The following is a 15,285-nucleotide window of genomic DNA, read 5'->3' as shown; positions in this document are numbered from 1 at the left end:
ATCCAGTGTGGCTGTGGCTGTGGCGTAGGCAAGCAGCTGCAGCTCCAATTCGACCCCTAGCCTGGGAACTTCCATGTGCTGAGGTACAGGCATAAAAGAAAAAGAGAAAAAAAAAAAAAAAAAGCCCACTGGTCTTCCCGGATTTCCTAAGGAATATACTAGCCATATTTTAGTTGTTTCTGAATGATCTGAAATTGCCTGTATAATCATGATGCTCATCCAGAATGCTGGAGAATCTACATATAGTTCAGCAGGCTCTTGTTTCTGACACTGCATGCCCCAATTACTCTGCTTTATACAGGTTTTTTGCTTTAAACATCCTCCTCCCCTTTGGCAAATATGCTGCTTCTAGTCCATATGGATCGAGGGAGTAAACACTAGAAAAAATTGTGTGGGAAAAACATTCAGTTTTTAAATGAAGATCTAAAAACCTTCCCACTGAATACAGAGTGTGATCTTACTGCAACACAGCCAATTAACTGCACGTCAGAAAGTGCTTAGGATCCAGGCACTGCCTGTGTGTGGGGATGGTCCCTCGGTGCCCAAGGAGGGTTCCCTCTCCTCCCAGAAGACGAACGTCCTGCTGCCCAAACCTGAATAAACAGGTGCTGCCAATCTTGATCAAGAGCTGCTTTTTTTTTTTTAATTCTAAAACTGGAAAACTGTATTATGGGTCAAGCCTTAACTGTTGTCTATGAATCCCAAGGGTAAAACTTTTATTTATAAAATTCAAAGCAAACAGTTATCTAAATAAGATGCCTTTCCCCAGAAATGGTAGTTAGTACAAGGCAGTTCATCCAAGTCACTGAGTGTTATCTGTACCTCTTTTCTTGCTACTATTCATTTTGATATCCTGATCTTGTTCTAAAAAAGGACTTCAGTTAGTGTCAGCTGATGATTTCCATAAAGGTGAGAAAGAAATGACTTTTCAACACAAGTAGAATAACATAAACATCTTAAAGATGTCTCTCTGTAAGTTCACGCCAACAAACAAGGCTGAATGGTCTCCAAGATAGAGACCTTTTTAAGGTATTAATACACTAAACTAAACTGTTGAAGTGATCAGTTATTTCTAACCAAAATTTACCCTTGAAACAGCAGAAAATCGATGGTTCTGAACCTGGCTGGTGGGTATATGGGACTTTATTGTATTATCTCTACTTTTATAATCTTGAAATTTTTCATAAGAGGTATTAAGAAAGTTCCTTTTTCTACTGTGCAGAATTACTGTTACCTAAATAATTTTATATCCACATATACTACAGACATCACTATATCAAATGAATAGTTTTCTAAGCACATGGCAATGTGACACTTACATCTGCATATTAATTCATTTGCATTTGCAGGTTAACTGCATTCAATTAAACAATACAGTTTTTTCTTAGGATAGCTGTTATCAAAATGAAAGTTATCCACTTTAGAAATTATCCTTGCTTGAACTCGAGCCATCTTCTAAATTCCCAATGGTTTTGCCCTTTCTAATAAAACATGACTGAATTTTTAAACACTTAACCTACAATCTACTTTAATTTAAATGATTTTCATTAAAAATTTAATTTTAGAAGTATTCAATCCTCTTGATACTTTTTTCAATTAACAACTAAATATGAAACTGACATGCTCACAAATTAATTAGTGTTTAAAGAATAAAGGGAAAATACATAGAAAAAGTATTCCTTTCATAATTAAAAACTGCTGGTATCAAAAGTAGCTGGAATTAGAGGAAACAAAAAACTTCCCAAATGTCCTAGCTGATGTTTACATGGAAGGCATCTTCTTAGGGTCCTTTATTTTCTGTAATAGTTAAGGTAAAATCACTGGGTTGTATATGATGTTTCTGATCTCTCCATAAAGCCCAGATAACTGTAAATAAGGTTGCTGGATTGCTGTATAAGAGAAGTGATAAGACTTTTACATGAGTGGACCATATAAAAACAACTATGGTATAAACTGTGTTTCCCAGAAAAGGACAGTCAACTTAATGCAATAAATACATTACATACAAAGACCTAAAACTAAATTAGTGAACTGACCCATTCTTTGAATAGTTATAAACATTCTGATTTCTGATGTATCTGGGTGCTAAGAAGTAGATTTTTATTTGCCAGAACGGCAAATAATGCTCCTTCTGGTACATTCACCAAGCGGTGATTATCACCTTAGGTGGAAAGGGCGGAGAGAGGGACAGGAAGGGGAGGGGTGATCACTGGGGCAGAAATACCACAAATGTTTAGATGAGAGTAAAGCTTACAAGGCAGAGAGCCTAGACCAGGGAGAGCTTTCCTACGTAAGTTATCATTAATCCTATTTCGAAACACTAACAAACGATCACAGGAAATCCCAGCGCCCTATTACTCCTTTTAAAATGACTTACCGAAGCTGATGTTCCCTCAGATTCGATAAGGCTTCCATCCCATGCAGGTAGGAATACACTATTTCCAGATCCTGTTTGAAAAAAAGGATAGAAATTATCAGACTTGTCAGGAAAAGAGGCTTCTAAAATAAGTCATTGTATTTACAGACCAAATTAAACATGGCTTTTTTAAAGTTTTTAGACATTAAAAATCACATTATTATTTTTCCCCCATCATGGTCTATCTCAGGAGACTGGCTATAGTTCCCTATGCTATATTCAGTAGGAACATTATTCAGGAAATGCTGAACTGCATGTCATCCATTATGACTGCCTCTGGGACATACACAAAAGCTACTAAAATATAAACTAAGTTGGCTCGAAATTATGAAAATAAATTCCTCTTAAGTTATCCCCTAGTTCCCATCTTTTACATCAAAATATCAAATATAAAGTATTAATTTTAAAGTAAAAATATTTGCCAATGCCATCATAATTCTTAGCCAATATAAAATTAATGCATGTTACTTCATGACTATATTTAAAAGTGAGCATGAATTCAAATTTCTTTCAGTTCTTACCAAATGACATTTCTTATATGTAGAAATATTTAAATGTAAATAATCTTTTTAAAAAAGATCCAGGTCCTATTATAATATACAGAAAAAGATTCATGGTTATTCACGAAAGCTCAGAGCAAGTAAAAATTCAAAATCCTGCTTACATTCATTTATATGACAAGCCAGCAAGAAATAAATTATTTTTATTGAGGTATAGTTGATATACATTATATAATTTTGAGTGTACTGTAGTATTTTAAGTCACCAGTGAGTATCTAGCAGATTTTGATGTCGAGAATACGAGTGGATATTTACTCCTCCCCCAAATCTTAGCTGAAATCTAAAACAAATATATTTTTTAAAATTTGTAGAATTACCCTCTTCTTTTTAAAGTAATAGCTCTAGTACTTAGCCATAAAAAAAGAATGAAAGAATGCCATATGCAGGAACATGGATGGACCTAGAGATTATCACACTGAGTGTAGTCAGTCAGACAAAAACAAATAGCATACAATATCACTTCTGCATGGGGTCTAATAAAAATGATACAAAAGAACATATTTATAAAATAGAAATGAACTCGCAGATTTCAAAACCAATCTTATGGTCACCATAGGTAAAACACTGGGAGGAGGGAAGAATTGGGAGGGTGGGAATAACACATACACACTTCTGTATAATACAGATGATTCACAAAAACCTACTGCAAAGCACACGAAAATCTACTCAATAGTTTGTAATAACCTATATGGGAAAATAGAATGAATATATTTATATGCATGACTGATTGACCTGGCTGCACACCTGAAACTGACAACACTGTAAGAGTACTCCAATAATATTAAATTTAAAATAAAATAAAGTAATAGCTCCACCAAAATATATAAGTCACACATCTTTTTTTTTTTTTTTTTTTGGTGGGAGACCACCAAGGCACTGGGCCACTGCACACAGCCCAACCCAGTGGGCAGGCCCCCGTCACGCATTGGCTCCACCCAGGCTGCGTCCTCCCCTCTAGAGATGCGTCCAGAACTCAAGATTAATCATGAGTGAATAATTTGGTGGTCCATCCTTGGATTCAATGGTTCACCATCATAATTCCTGAACATTTTAATCACAGAAGAAGCAACCCCATACCCATTAGCACTGGTTCCCCTAATTTACTTTGTGTCTCTGGAACAGCCTGTCCTGGACATTTCATATAAATGGAATCTCACAACAGAATACACAACCTTTTGAGACTGACTTCTTTCACTTGGCCTAATACCTTCAAGGTTCTTCTACAGTGTAGCAGGTACCAAACCCTTCCTCCGTATTGCCAAATGATACTCCATTGTAGAGAAATCCCACATTTTGTTACCCATTCATTGGCCAGTGGATGGACATTTGGGGTTTTCCTACTTACTATTCATACCAGCTGGTATGACTAACACTGTTATGAACTCTCGTGCATGTGTTTTTGTGTACACATCTGTTTTCAGGTCTCATGGGTATATATTTGGGAGTGGAACTGCTAGTTCACATGGTGAACTCTGTGCTCACCTTTTCACAGAACTGCCAAATTGTTTACCTAAGTAGTTATATCATCTATAGCCCTCTCAGCAATGTCGGAAGACTCACAATTTCTCCTTATCAACACTAAAGTCTGGGGCTTTTTTTTAATAGACTGAATTCTAAAACTAGACCTAAAAACTGAATATCAATGAGAAAGTTCTCCCACCATCCAGTTAACAGTGTGCATTCCTAAATCTAATAAACCCCTTCTTTAGAAGCAATCATACCCCAGTCATAACATACTGTTTGCAGGTAGGGAAAGCCAATTAAAAAAAAGTCCTAATTAATGAGAAGCTTTCTTTAATACTTATGATGTAAAGTTCTTCTGAATAATCCTGAAGTTCAGATTCCATTTTAGATATTATAAATATGTGTGCTACCTGCAGTCATTAAAAAGTACAGAGGACGTTCCCGTCGTGGCGCAGTGGTTAACGAATCCGACTAGGAACCATGAGGTTGAGGGTTCGATCCCTGCCCTTGCTCAGTGGGTTAACAATCCAGCATTGCCGTGAGCTGTGGTGTAGGTTGCAGACGCGGCTGGGATCCTGAGTTGCTGTGGCTCTGTCATAGGCCAGCAGCTACAGATCCGATTAGACCCCTAGCCTGGGAACCTCTATATGCCGCGAGAGAGGCCCAAGAAATCGCAAAAAGACAAAAAAAAAAAAAAAAAAAAAAAAAGTACAGAAAGCCCACCCTCCCATTTGTGAAGAGCTTATAATCCGAATCAAATACAAAAGTCTTGGATTTATTTTCACTGAATTACCTCTCAGCCCATTATAACCTGCCCAAGACCTACAGCACTTCTGCCTAAGCAAACAGACAAGACTGTTTACCTTCATTAACACTCATCAGGCACAATGACAGTGACCAAAACAAATCTTTTTGGGAAAGTAGTAGAAAGAAATAGGAGTTTTCAAAAGCTGGAGAAGGGAGAAGCATAAAAGAAACACCATCAAACAAGAATCTGGGAGATTAGGAACAGAATGGAGAAGAGAACAGCCTCAACCCTTCAAAGACAGCCTTGGAGTTTCCATTGTGGCTCAGTGGAGACAAACCCCACTAGTATTTATAAGGATGTGAGTTGATCCCTGGTCTTGCTCAGTGGGTTAAGGATCAAGTACTGCTGCAAGCTGCAGTGTAGGTTGCAGACAAGACTCAGACCCAGCATTGCTATGGCTGGGCGTAGGCCAGCAGCTGCAACTCACATTTGATCCCTAGCCCAGGAAATTCCATATGCCACAGGTGTGGCCCTAAAAAGTAAAAGATAGACTATGGCCTCGACATAACTGTGCTGCTTCTCCTCCACACCACCACCAATGCAAAGGCAAAGTGTAAAAGCATGTTCCCTGGTGAAACTGCACTTTACTATTTAATCTCTTATCTCTTGCTCTTTAACATGATGGGGCTTCCTAGTTGGACAGGGGTCACCTTCCTGAATAAATTACATCACGCCTGTCACTTAACAACTCGGAGTGTGAATGTATGACCTGCATGATTACAGAGGATACATCCAGGAACAGTAACCACAACCATTACATCTCTTTATCTTAAGACAATATGTAAAATTACAACATGCAAATTAAAGACCATGTATTATTAATAAAAATGTGGAGGACCACTGCCTATTCTCACTGCTAAGCCCCTGACATGAGTGAAGGAAGAGTCCAGAAGCCCTGGCTGAGCCTGGACACAAACCGAGCATGTGCGTGGACCCTCACTGCACCATCAGACTCAAGAAGCAGGTTTCTCTCCTGAATGTGTGCAGCCACATAAATAAAACACCTTCATCTCATATAATCAGAATGTTCTGAGAGAGGGCCAGCTGAAAGGCATGTCACTGAAGCAACAGGAACCAAGGAACATATGACCTGCATGATCATGACCTTCATGAACCAAGGAACGTATGCCCGTGCAGCCGTTTTGTGTATTTCAGAGATTTAGCTAGACTTCGGGCTTCTAAAGTGAAGTTCACAATCACATCCACAGTTTCTTCTGTTACTCTTAGTTGGCTCAAAAGAAACTTGTTTTCCCAGCCTGTACCGCAAGGAGCCGGCAAGCCCTCGGAGCAGACAGGGTCACTGTACACAGAGCTGTTGCCTAGAAGGCAGTTTCATTTACCTAGAATAGATGGCTTTACAGCTGGATGCACCTCACCCTGAGGTCCCTTCTTAGGAATGAATGGAAAGAATGTTTAGAAATTTATGTCTAGAAGGCAGGGGGCAATCTCTGCTCTCAGCCCATCCCGGATGAAGGAAGACGGAGCAGAGGCCCCAGGACAGGCCAGCTCTGTGACTCTGTGGCTGGGCTTCCCCTCAGTAAGGAGCCCAGTGACCACATGCTGGGTTTACCTAAGCTTAAGAGGTGGCCAGTAAGGCAAGAGGAAGACACGCTCTTCTCCTCACTCCCAGGGGCAAGGTGGACCAAGCCATATTTTAAAAGAGGCAAATGGGGCCTTTTGAATCTTCCTATCAATTTTTTCTACCCTCTCCCCAGGCATCCAGTGACCCTGCTTCACTCCCACCCTAGGCACCCTGTCCTGGGCTAAAAGCTAAAGGAAGACAATCTGAACACACAGGGGAGTGGGACCTGGAACATTCCCCAGGGAGCTGGGCATGTGCGTTTCCTGGGTGCAAACAAACCTCTAGGCAGTCGGAGATTCCTGCCCACCCCTGGCGCTTGTCCATTTCCCAACCCTCCTCTCCCCTCCTGGTTGGCCTTTATTAAAATAACCTCTGAGCAGGCATGGAATTGCCTTCACCCAGCAAGAAAAGGCAAAGGCAGAGGAGGTGCTAAAGAGTCCTGCTCTCCAAACAGACCAGAAATCTGGCCCTGCTGCCCAAGCAGCGTCCCCAAGCAAGCTTCCCCTTTAGCCAAGGAGTTACATTCTTAGATAGATTTTTCTCTCTTTCTCTCTCCTCCTCCCTCTTTCCCTCCCTCCCCCCCCTTCCCTTCCCCCCTCCCCCTCCTTCCCTCTCCCCACTCAAACAAGAGACACTCACAGTGCCATTTCAACAAACTAGAGTATAGGGGAAAAACAAAACAAAACAAAACCCTGAATCATTCTGACTACAGACACTTTGATCTGCAAACAACCTTCTAACCTTTCCACTGTACCTCCTAACACAAAGCCCACAAGACCATTGCTACTTTAAAGCCTCCTGAAAAAGGTAGGCTATTTTCCTCCCAAATTCTCTAGGGTTGGATACAAACAGGAACATGTTGCTTTAACCAGAAGGGGCATCTTTCAGAACAATAGGCCTTTTCTAGGAAGGACATCCTTTTTTCAAAAATAGATGTGATGTGAAGGCAGAGAAAAGTCATAAAACCACTGTGGCCCAGTAGTTGACCAACTAGAATGCAGTTTTCATGAAAAAGACTTTTTTTTTTTTTGCCCCAATGTAAACTATGTATTGAAACTCAAAACCATCCTCTGAGAGTTCCTACTGTGGCTCAGCAGTAAGGAACCTAACTAGTAGCCTTGAGAATGCAGGTTCAATCCCTGGCCTCGCTCAGTGGGTTACGGATCCAGCGTTGCCATGGGCTGTGTGTAGATCACAGATTCGGCTCAGATCTGGCATTCCTGTGGCTGTGGCGTAGGCCAGGGGCTGCAACTCTGATTTGACCCCCAGCCTGGGAACCTCCATATGCCATGGTGTGACCATTTAAAAAAAAAGAAAAAGAAAAAAAAATGCAGCCTCTAAGTTCTTTAGGAGAACTGCCTCTTCACAGCCTACCAGAGATCTCTGCTCAGGCTGGGGCTATGAGTAAGTACAGGCCAGGTCTAGCAGGAAAGAAGTTGGGAGAGCCCTCCACCTAGGTACCTTCTCTAATACCTCCTCAGAGACTCACTCAGTGCATAGTCGGCACCAGAGCAAACCAAGAATTCACTGGAAACTGGGGTTTCATTTCCCTTCTTTACCTGTCTGGGGACTAGCTAACAACCTTCTGTGTATTTTAACATGGTCTTTGAAAAGCTGAGAGAGGAAAACCATCCCTCACTGTGCCCACATAACAGACTCTCTGTAAATGGGGGGGCAGGGCATATTTTGCACTATAGCATGAGGGAAAAAAAGATCCTTTTCCTTTAAAGTGAGTTCTGTCTTACATATAAAGCTATGTACTTAAACCGTAATCAGACACAGTAAGGTGGTCAGAGGTACAACCTTCCAGTTATACGACAATTTTTTTTAAAACAAGAATTAAGGTTGTGGGGAGTTCCCTGGTGGCCTAGCAGTTAGGACTTGGTACTTGTACCCCTGCAGCCTGGGTTCAATCCCTGGTCTGGGAACTGAGATCCTACACTAGGCTGTGGCATACCATAGGCAAAAAAAAAAAAAAGAAGAAGAGGCAGAAGTAATGTTGATTCCTTTAAAAAGACTGTATTTCAACCATCAAAGAAACAAAGGCCAAGACCGCTACAGTCCACGGCCTCTGGAGCCCACACAGTGAGCATCAGGCAGCTATGGGCTGGTACCAGGGGAGGCGCAGGGGTGTCCTGAAGCCCCAGCTGACCCAGACTGGGTAATAACAGCCAGCAACTGTCCCAATTACTGTACTGACCCAATTACTCTCCCTCCAAAGACAAGAAGGTAATGGATCCTTCCAGGCCAAAGAGCACCAGGAATGAGTTCTGTCTGAACACTAACAAAGATGCTAAAAACCAGACTAAGGCTCAAGCTCAGGGCCACAGCCGCACGGGGGAGGGGCAGGAGGGGGAGAAGGCTGCATGCTTTGCCCTGTCTGCTTACCCAGCTTCAAAGTTTTACCTGGGAGAACCCACATGTCTCTACACTAAAACATATTCAAAAACCATCCTAAAAAGGATGATGGAAAGAACATCGGCTCTAGCATCAAATGTAAGACCCTGGAAGTGTCATAGAGGCTATGTTTGCAAACTAAGGTAATGTCTACTTGGCGAGGCAGTGTGACTAAAATGACATAGTTTTGTGACAACACATGGCACACCTAGACCCTTGAAAAATGGTGGCTGATTTTATTACCCATGAGATCTGAAGACAGGTACATAATAATGCCATAAGTTACAAATTTTAAAATTTTAAACATTCCTGAAGCTTACATACATCAGAGGTTTTTTTTTGGTGGCACTCAGCACGCAAAAATTCCAGGGCCAGGGATGGAACCTGTGCCACAGCAGTGACAATGTTGGATACTTAATCCACTGAGCCACCAGGGAACTCCGACATCAGAATTTTTACACCTCAATGAAGCCTTTTCATGTATCTCCGCCCAAAAAGAAAAAAGCTCAAATGGATTACTTATAAAACATGGAAAGCGCCTGGATTGTCTGTTGTATACATCCAGCTTTTTATATCAGGTGTGGGGGGCATAGGATGCACCCCAGCAAAGACCCTCTTGTGCCTCTAGAGCCTGTCACACTCAAGCCACCGGCTTCCAAAGCTCCCCAGGCTGGCTTCACAACAAAGCCCCACAGCAGCAATCCTTGCACCCCCTTCACATGAATGACCAGCAGCCTGGGGTCCAGCCTAACACAAAACCCCTCAAAATACACTGGCTCTCCCTTCCACTAGGGGGAAAAGCACTCTCCAGCCCCCATCTGCACCGGAGGGACTTCCTTCCTGAGCCGTGACAGCTGTCACTGCCTCCACCACCCACACTGGGTCCTCACGTGTTACCTTCCAGGCTTGCCTTTGTCTCCTCAATCAAAGAACAAACACTTCGAAGTCAGTTTTCTTTTACACCTCTTTCTAACTTCTGCATCTGGCAACAGGCTGTGGATGCACTGGGTGCAAAGAAAGAAAAGGGCCACATTCCTGCAGTGCTGGTGGTGTGCAGACCCTGCACTGAAAACTGGACCCCAGAGAGTAGCCCCACCAGAAGGGAAGGGGGGAAAAGGAAATTCCAGCATGGGTACCAGACAGGCTGAGGCAATTCTGCCAATGGCCACCAGGTGGCAGAGCGGACCGACCGGCCTTCCAGGACCTGCCCTCACAACCAAAAGCCCACTGTTCACACGATTAATCTCTCTCAGACTGCCTTCCTTAGGACATCTCAGAGTCCCTTCTCCTCCCCTAATGCAAGTGGAAATGCGCTCATCAGTACTCCTATTAAAATCATTACATCATTTCATGTCCATCATCATCCCAAGCAGAGAAAAATCTTTTTTTTTTTTTTTTTTTTTTTTTTTTTTGCTTTTTAGGGCTGCACCAGCAGCATATGTAAGTTCACAGGCTACGGGTTGAACTGAATCAGAGCTGCAGCTGACAGCCTACACTACACCACAGCCACAGCAATGCCAGATCCAAGCTACGTCTGTGACCTACACCACAGCTCATGGTAACACTGGATCCCCAACCTAGTGAGACTAGGGATTGAACCTGCATCCTCATGGATACTAGTCTGGCTTGTTACCACTGTGCCACAACAGGAACTTCCAAAAAAATCTTATTTTAAACCAGTTCCCCCTGCAACACACATACACACACACTACCCTAAAAGCACCAGAGCTTTTTAAGACAAAAAGCTATACTCTACACTACACAAACTTCCTGTGCCCTCCAGTGCCTGACATCCCAGAGTTATATCATCACAGACTTCAGGGAAATACAAGAAAAATCCACCATGGAGTGTGTCATTTTCAGTAAAATCCTGAAAGATGTTTTTAAACAACAATTTCAACCTTAAATCACATGAAGGCTGTTTTCTGAGCTTATCAATTTATATTCAAATGGAAGACAATCCCCCAGGGCTGTGATTTCATTCAAATTCACATGTTAAGACCAAGGAAAACCTGGTGATTCTATTACTGATCATCTTCAACACGTCCCGGATACATTCCTTTAGCCCCTGGCTCTTTTTTTTTCTTTTTTCTTTTTAAGCCCGCAACCTCAGCATATGGAAGTTCCCAGGCTAGGAGTCAAATCCGACCTGCAACTGCTGCCCTACACCACTTCCACAGCCACATGGGATCCGAGCCAAGTCTGCAACCCACACTACGGCTCATGGCAACGCCAGATCCTTAACCCATTGAGTAAGGCCAGGAATCGAACCTGTGTCCTCACAGATGCTACTCAAGTTCATTACGACTGAGCCACAAGGGGAAATCTCCAGCGTATCTTTTTTTTTTTTTTTAAGGCTGCACCTGCAGCACATGGAAGTTCCCGGGCTAGGGGTCAAATGGGACCTGCAGTTGCCGGCCTACACCACAGCTGCAACAATACTGGATCCTTAACCCACTGAGTGAGGCCAGGGATTGACTCCACATCCTCACAGAGACAACATAAGGTCCTTAACCCATTAAGCCTCAATGGGAACTCCTCGAGCAGTGCATCTTTAAAAAACATGTGGCTAAGAAATTTCAAAGATAAAAGATAAAGACTCAAGAGGTAAAAGATACAAGCTCAAGCTAAACTGTTTGTCTAAAACTTCCTTGGGTATCTATATCTTTAAAAAGAGAGAAAAAATTAAAGAGGATTCAAAGAAATAGGAAGATACTCCATGCTCCTGGACTGGAAAACATTAATATCGTAAAAGTGACCATATTGCCCAAAGTAATCTACAGATCCCTATCAAATTACCCATGACATTTTTCACAGAACTAGAACAAACAATCCAAAAATTTATATGGAACCACAAAAGAACCAGAATTGCTGAAGCAATCCTGAGGAACAAAAACCAAGCAGGAGGCATAACTTTCTCAGACTCAGGCAATATTACAAAGCTACAGTAATCAAGACAGTGTGGTATTGGTACCAAAACAGACATACTGATCAACAGAACAGACTAGAGAACACAGAAATAATCCCAGACACCTACAGTCAATTAATCTTCGACAAGGGAGGCAAGAATATAAAATGGGAAAAAGACAGTCTTTTCAGCAAGTGGTGCTGGGAAAACTGGACAGCTGCATGCAAATCAGTGAAACTGGAACACAGCCTCACACCATGCACAAAAATAAACTCAAAATGGCTTAAAGACTTATACATAAGACAAGACACCATAAAACTCCAGAACATAGGTAAAACATTCTCTGACATTAACCTTTCAAATGTTTTCTCAGGTCAGTTTCCTAAAGCAACAGAAATAAAAGCAAAAATAAACCAATGGGACCTAATCAAACTGACAAGCTTTTGCACAGCAAAGGAAACCATTAAAAAAAAAAAAAAAAAAAAAAAAAGTCAACTTACAGAATGGGAGAAAATAGTTTTAAACAATGCAACTGACAAGGGCTTAATCTCTAAAATATGCAAACAACTTATACAATGCAACAACAAAAAAGCCAACAACCCAATTGAAAAATGAGCAAAAGACCTGAATAGACATTTCTCCAAAGAAGATACACAGATGGCCAACAAGCACTTGAAAAAATGCTCAACATCACCGATTATTAGAGAAATGGAAATCGAAACTACCATGAGGTACCACCTCACACCTGTCAGAATGGCCATCATTAATAAGTCCACAAATAACAAATGCTGGAGAGGGTGTGGAGAAAAGGGAACCCTCCTACATCCCTGGTGGGAATGTAAATTGGTAAAACCACTATGGAAAACAGTATGAAGGTACCTCAGAAAACTAAATATAGAACTACCATATGACCCAGCAATCCCACTCTTGGGCATATATTCAGACAAAATTATTCTTGAAAAAGACACATACGTTCATTGCATATGTTCATTGCAGCATTATTCACAATAGCCAAGACATAGAAACAACCTAAATGTCTATCAACAGATGAATGGATTAAGAAGATGGAACACTTCTCAGCCATAAAAAAGAATAAAATAATGCCATTTGCAGCAACATGGATGGAATTAGAGACTCTCATACTAAGTTAAAGTAAGTCAGAAAGAGAAAGACAAATACCATATGGCATTTACATCTGGAATCTAATACACAGCACAAATGAACCTTTCCACAGAAAAGAAAATCATGGACATGGAGAATAGACTTGTGGTTGCCAAGGGAGAGTGGGAGGGAGCGAGATGGACTGGGAATTTGGGGTTAATACATGCAAACTATTGCCTTTGAAATGGATAGACAGTGAGATCCTGCTTTATAGCACTGGGAACTAAATCTAGTCACTTATGATGGAGCATGATAATGTAAGAAAAAAGAATGTATGTATATATGTATGTGTGACTGAGTCACCTTGCAGTACAGTAGAAAACTGACAGAACACTGTACACCAGCTATACTGGAGAAAATAAAAATCATTTTAAATCCTAAAGTTGGGACAAAAGTAACAATCAAGTAGGGGGAGAGGAGCTGAAGAAGGTAGGAAAGTACTTCATAAATTCTGAGGGACAGAGGAAGTGCCAAATAATCCTTGTTCTCAAAGTTTATTTCTCACTGAAGAAAATATAAGAGTTCAATGATCCAGCACCAATGGACATCCAGAGGCAGTTTTTTTTTTCCCCCCCGACTTTTCTAGGGCCGCTCCCACGGCATATGGAGGTTCCCAGGCTAGGGGCTGAATCAGAGCTGCAGCCGCCAGTCTATGCCAGAGCCACAGCAATGTGGGATCCGAGCCGCATCTGTGACCTACACCACAGCTCACAGCAATGCTGGATCCTTAACCCACTGAGGAAGGCCAGGGATTGAACCTGCAACTTCATGGTTCCTAGTCAGATTCGTTAACCATTGCAACACAACAGGAACTCCCAGGGATAGTTTTTAGGCTCCTCAATGAGTAGCGTTATGCTTAGCAACTGACACACATGTTACACCTTGGGTTCACTGTCACATCCTAAAAGAAAATAATCACAGAAGCAAGTAAGTTTCATTTGTGAAGATTAGAACGTCTCATTGGAAATATGAATGATTTAGTTGTAACCAACAACTCATCTTGTGGATAAATAAGACAAACAGCAAGTGTCTAAATTAGTCCTGGTTCCTGTTTTCAAGTCAGTTTGAGTGTTTCCCTTTCAAAACAATGCCCAAGACTGAGCAGCTGGCCCCGAGGGATTCACAGCTCTTAGGCATTAAGAACAGACTGATTCCAACAGACCTTCATCTTGAAGTAACTACCTTCTTTCAACCTCTCAGACCACAGGATGTGCAGTCAAATTTTAATTGCAAGTATACAGATGAACACACTAAAAGATGATTTGCTGTAAAATGAATGTCAGCATGGCTTTCATTCTCCAGAAATAACTGAGCAGGCCATAAATGAGTACATTTTAAGTTACCATTTAAACATTTGATTAAGTCCCATCAGAAAGGGTAAACTGGGGCGTTCCCACTATGGCTCAGTGGTAATGGACCCGACTAGTATTCATGAGGACTCGGGTTCAATCCCTGGCCTCACTCAGGTGGGTTAAGGATACAGCAATGCCATGAGCTGAGGCATAGGCCAGCAGCTGCAGCTCTGATTCAACCTCAAGCCTGGGAACTTCCATATGCCTTGGGTGCTGCCCTAAAAAGAAAAAAAGAGAAAAAAAGGTAAATCAGATACACATACACCCCTCTGCTTGGCTAAAATGATTCCCGGACTATCTTCCATTTCAATTTTTTAAAAGTGAACATCCTTTGAACCATTCACACAGCACAGGCCAGTGTCCATACAGGGTGGCGTTCTGACAACCCCTGCACCACAAAAGCAGAGCAGGACGGGTCACCGAGGACAGAGGCTCTTAACTGCCTCTTAGCAAAGAGGAAGCGCTTCCGAAGGAAAGCGGGTTTTAAAAATAGAAAACCTCGCTGCTGCCATTTTTCTAGGACAAAAGACAAAAATAATTTGACATCTGTTTTTCCCATCTTGAATGTTTTACCAAGGAGTCAACCATGGGCAGTATTGCTTATTCTCAAACTTTACTATTTCTCAAGGGGACAGGA

At 41.7% G+C, this 15,285-nt stretch overlaps 1 protein-coding gene across 1 annotated transcript in view; it reads right to left on the bottom strand.

The window, feature by feature from the left end:
* Positions 1 to 15,285, bottom strand: part of LOC110262100 (rap guanine nucleotide exchange factor 6-like) — a 147,444-nt gene that overhangs the window by 55,267 nt on the left and 76,892 nt on the right. Inside the window, exon 2 of the mRNA XM_021101306.1 lies at positions 2,378 to 2,448. Coding sequence (XP_020956965.1) covers positions 2,378 to 2,448 — 71 coding nt within the window. The remainder of the gene's footprint in view (positions 1 to 2,377; positions 2,449 to 15,285) is intronic.

Source organism: Sus scrofa, chromosome 8, assembly GCF_000003025.6.
Source record: "Sus scrofa isolate TJ Tabasco breed Duroc chromosome 8, Sscrofa11.1, whole genome shotgun sequence".
NCBI classification, from domain to species: domain Eukaryota; kingdom Metazoa; phylum Chordata; class Mammalia; order Artiodactyla; family Suidae; genus Sus; species Sus scrofa.
Note: the sequence above shows the minus strand (reverse complement) of the source record. Positions and strands in the feature narration are given on the sequence as shown.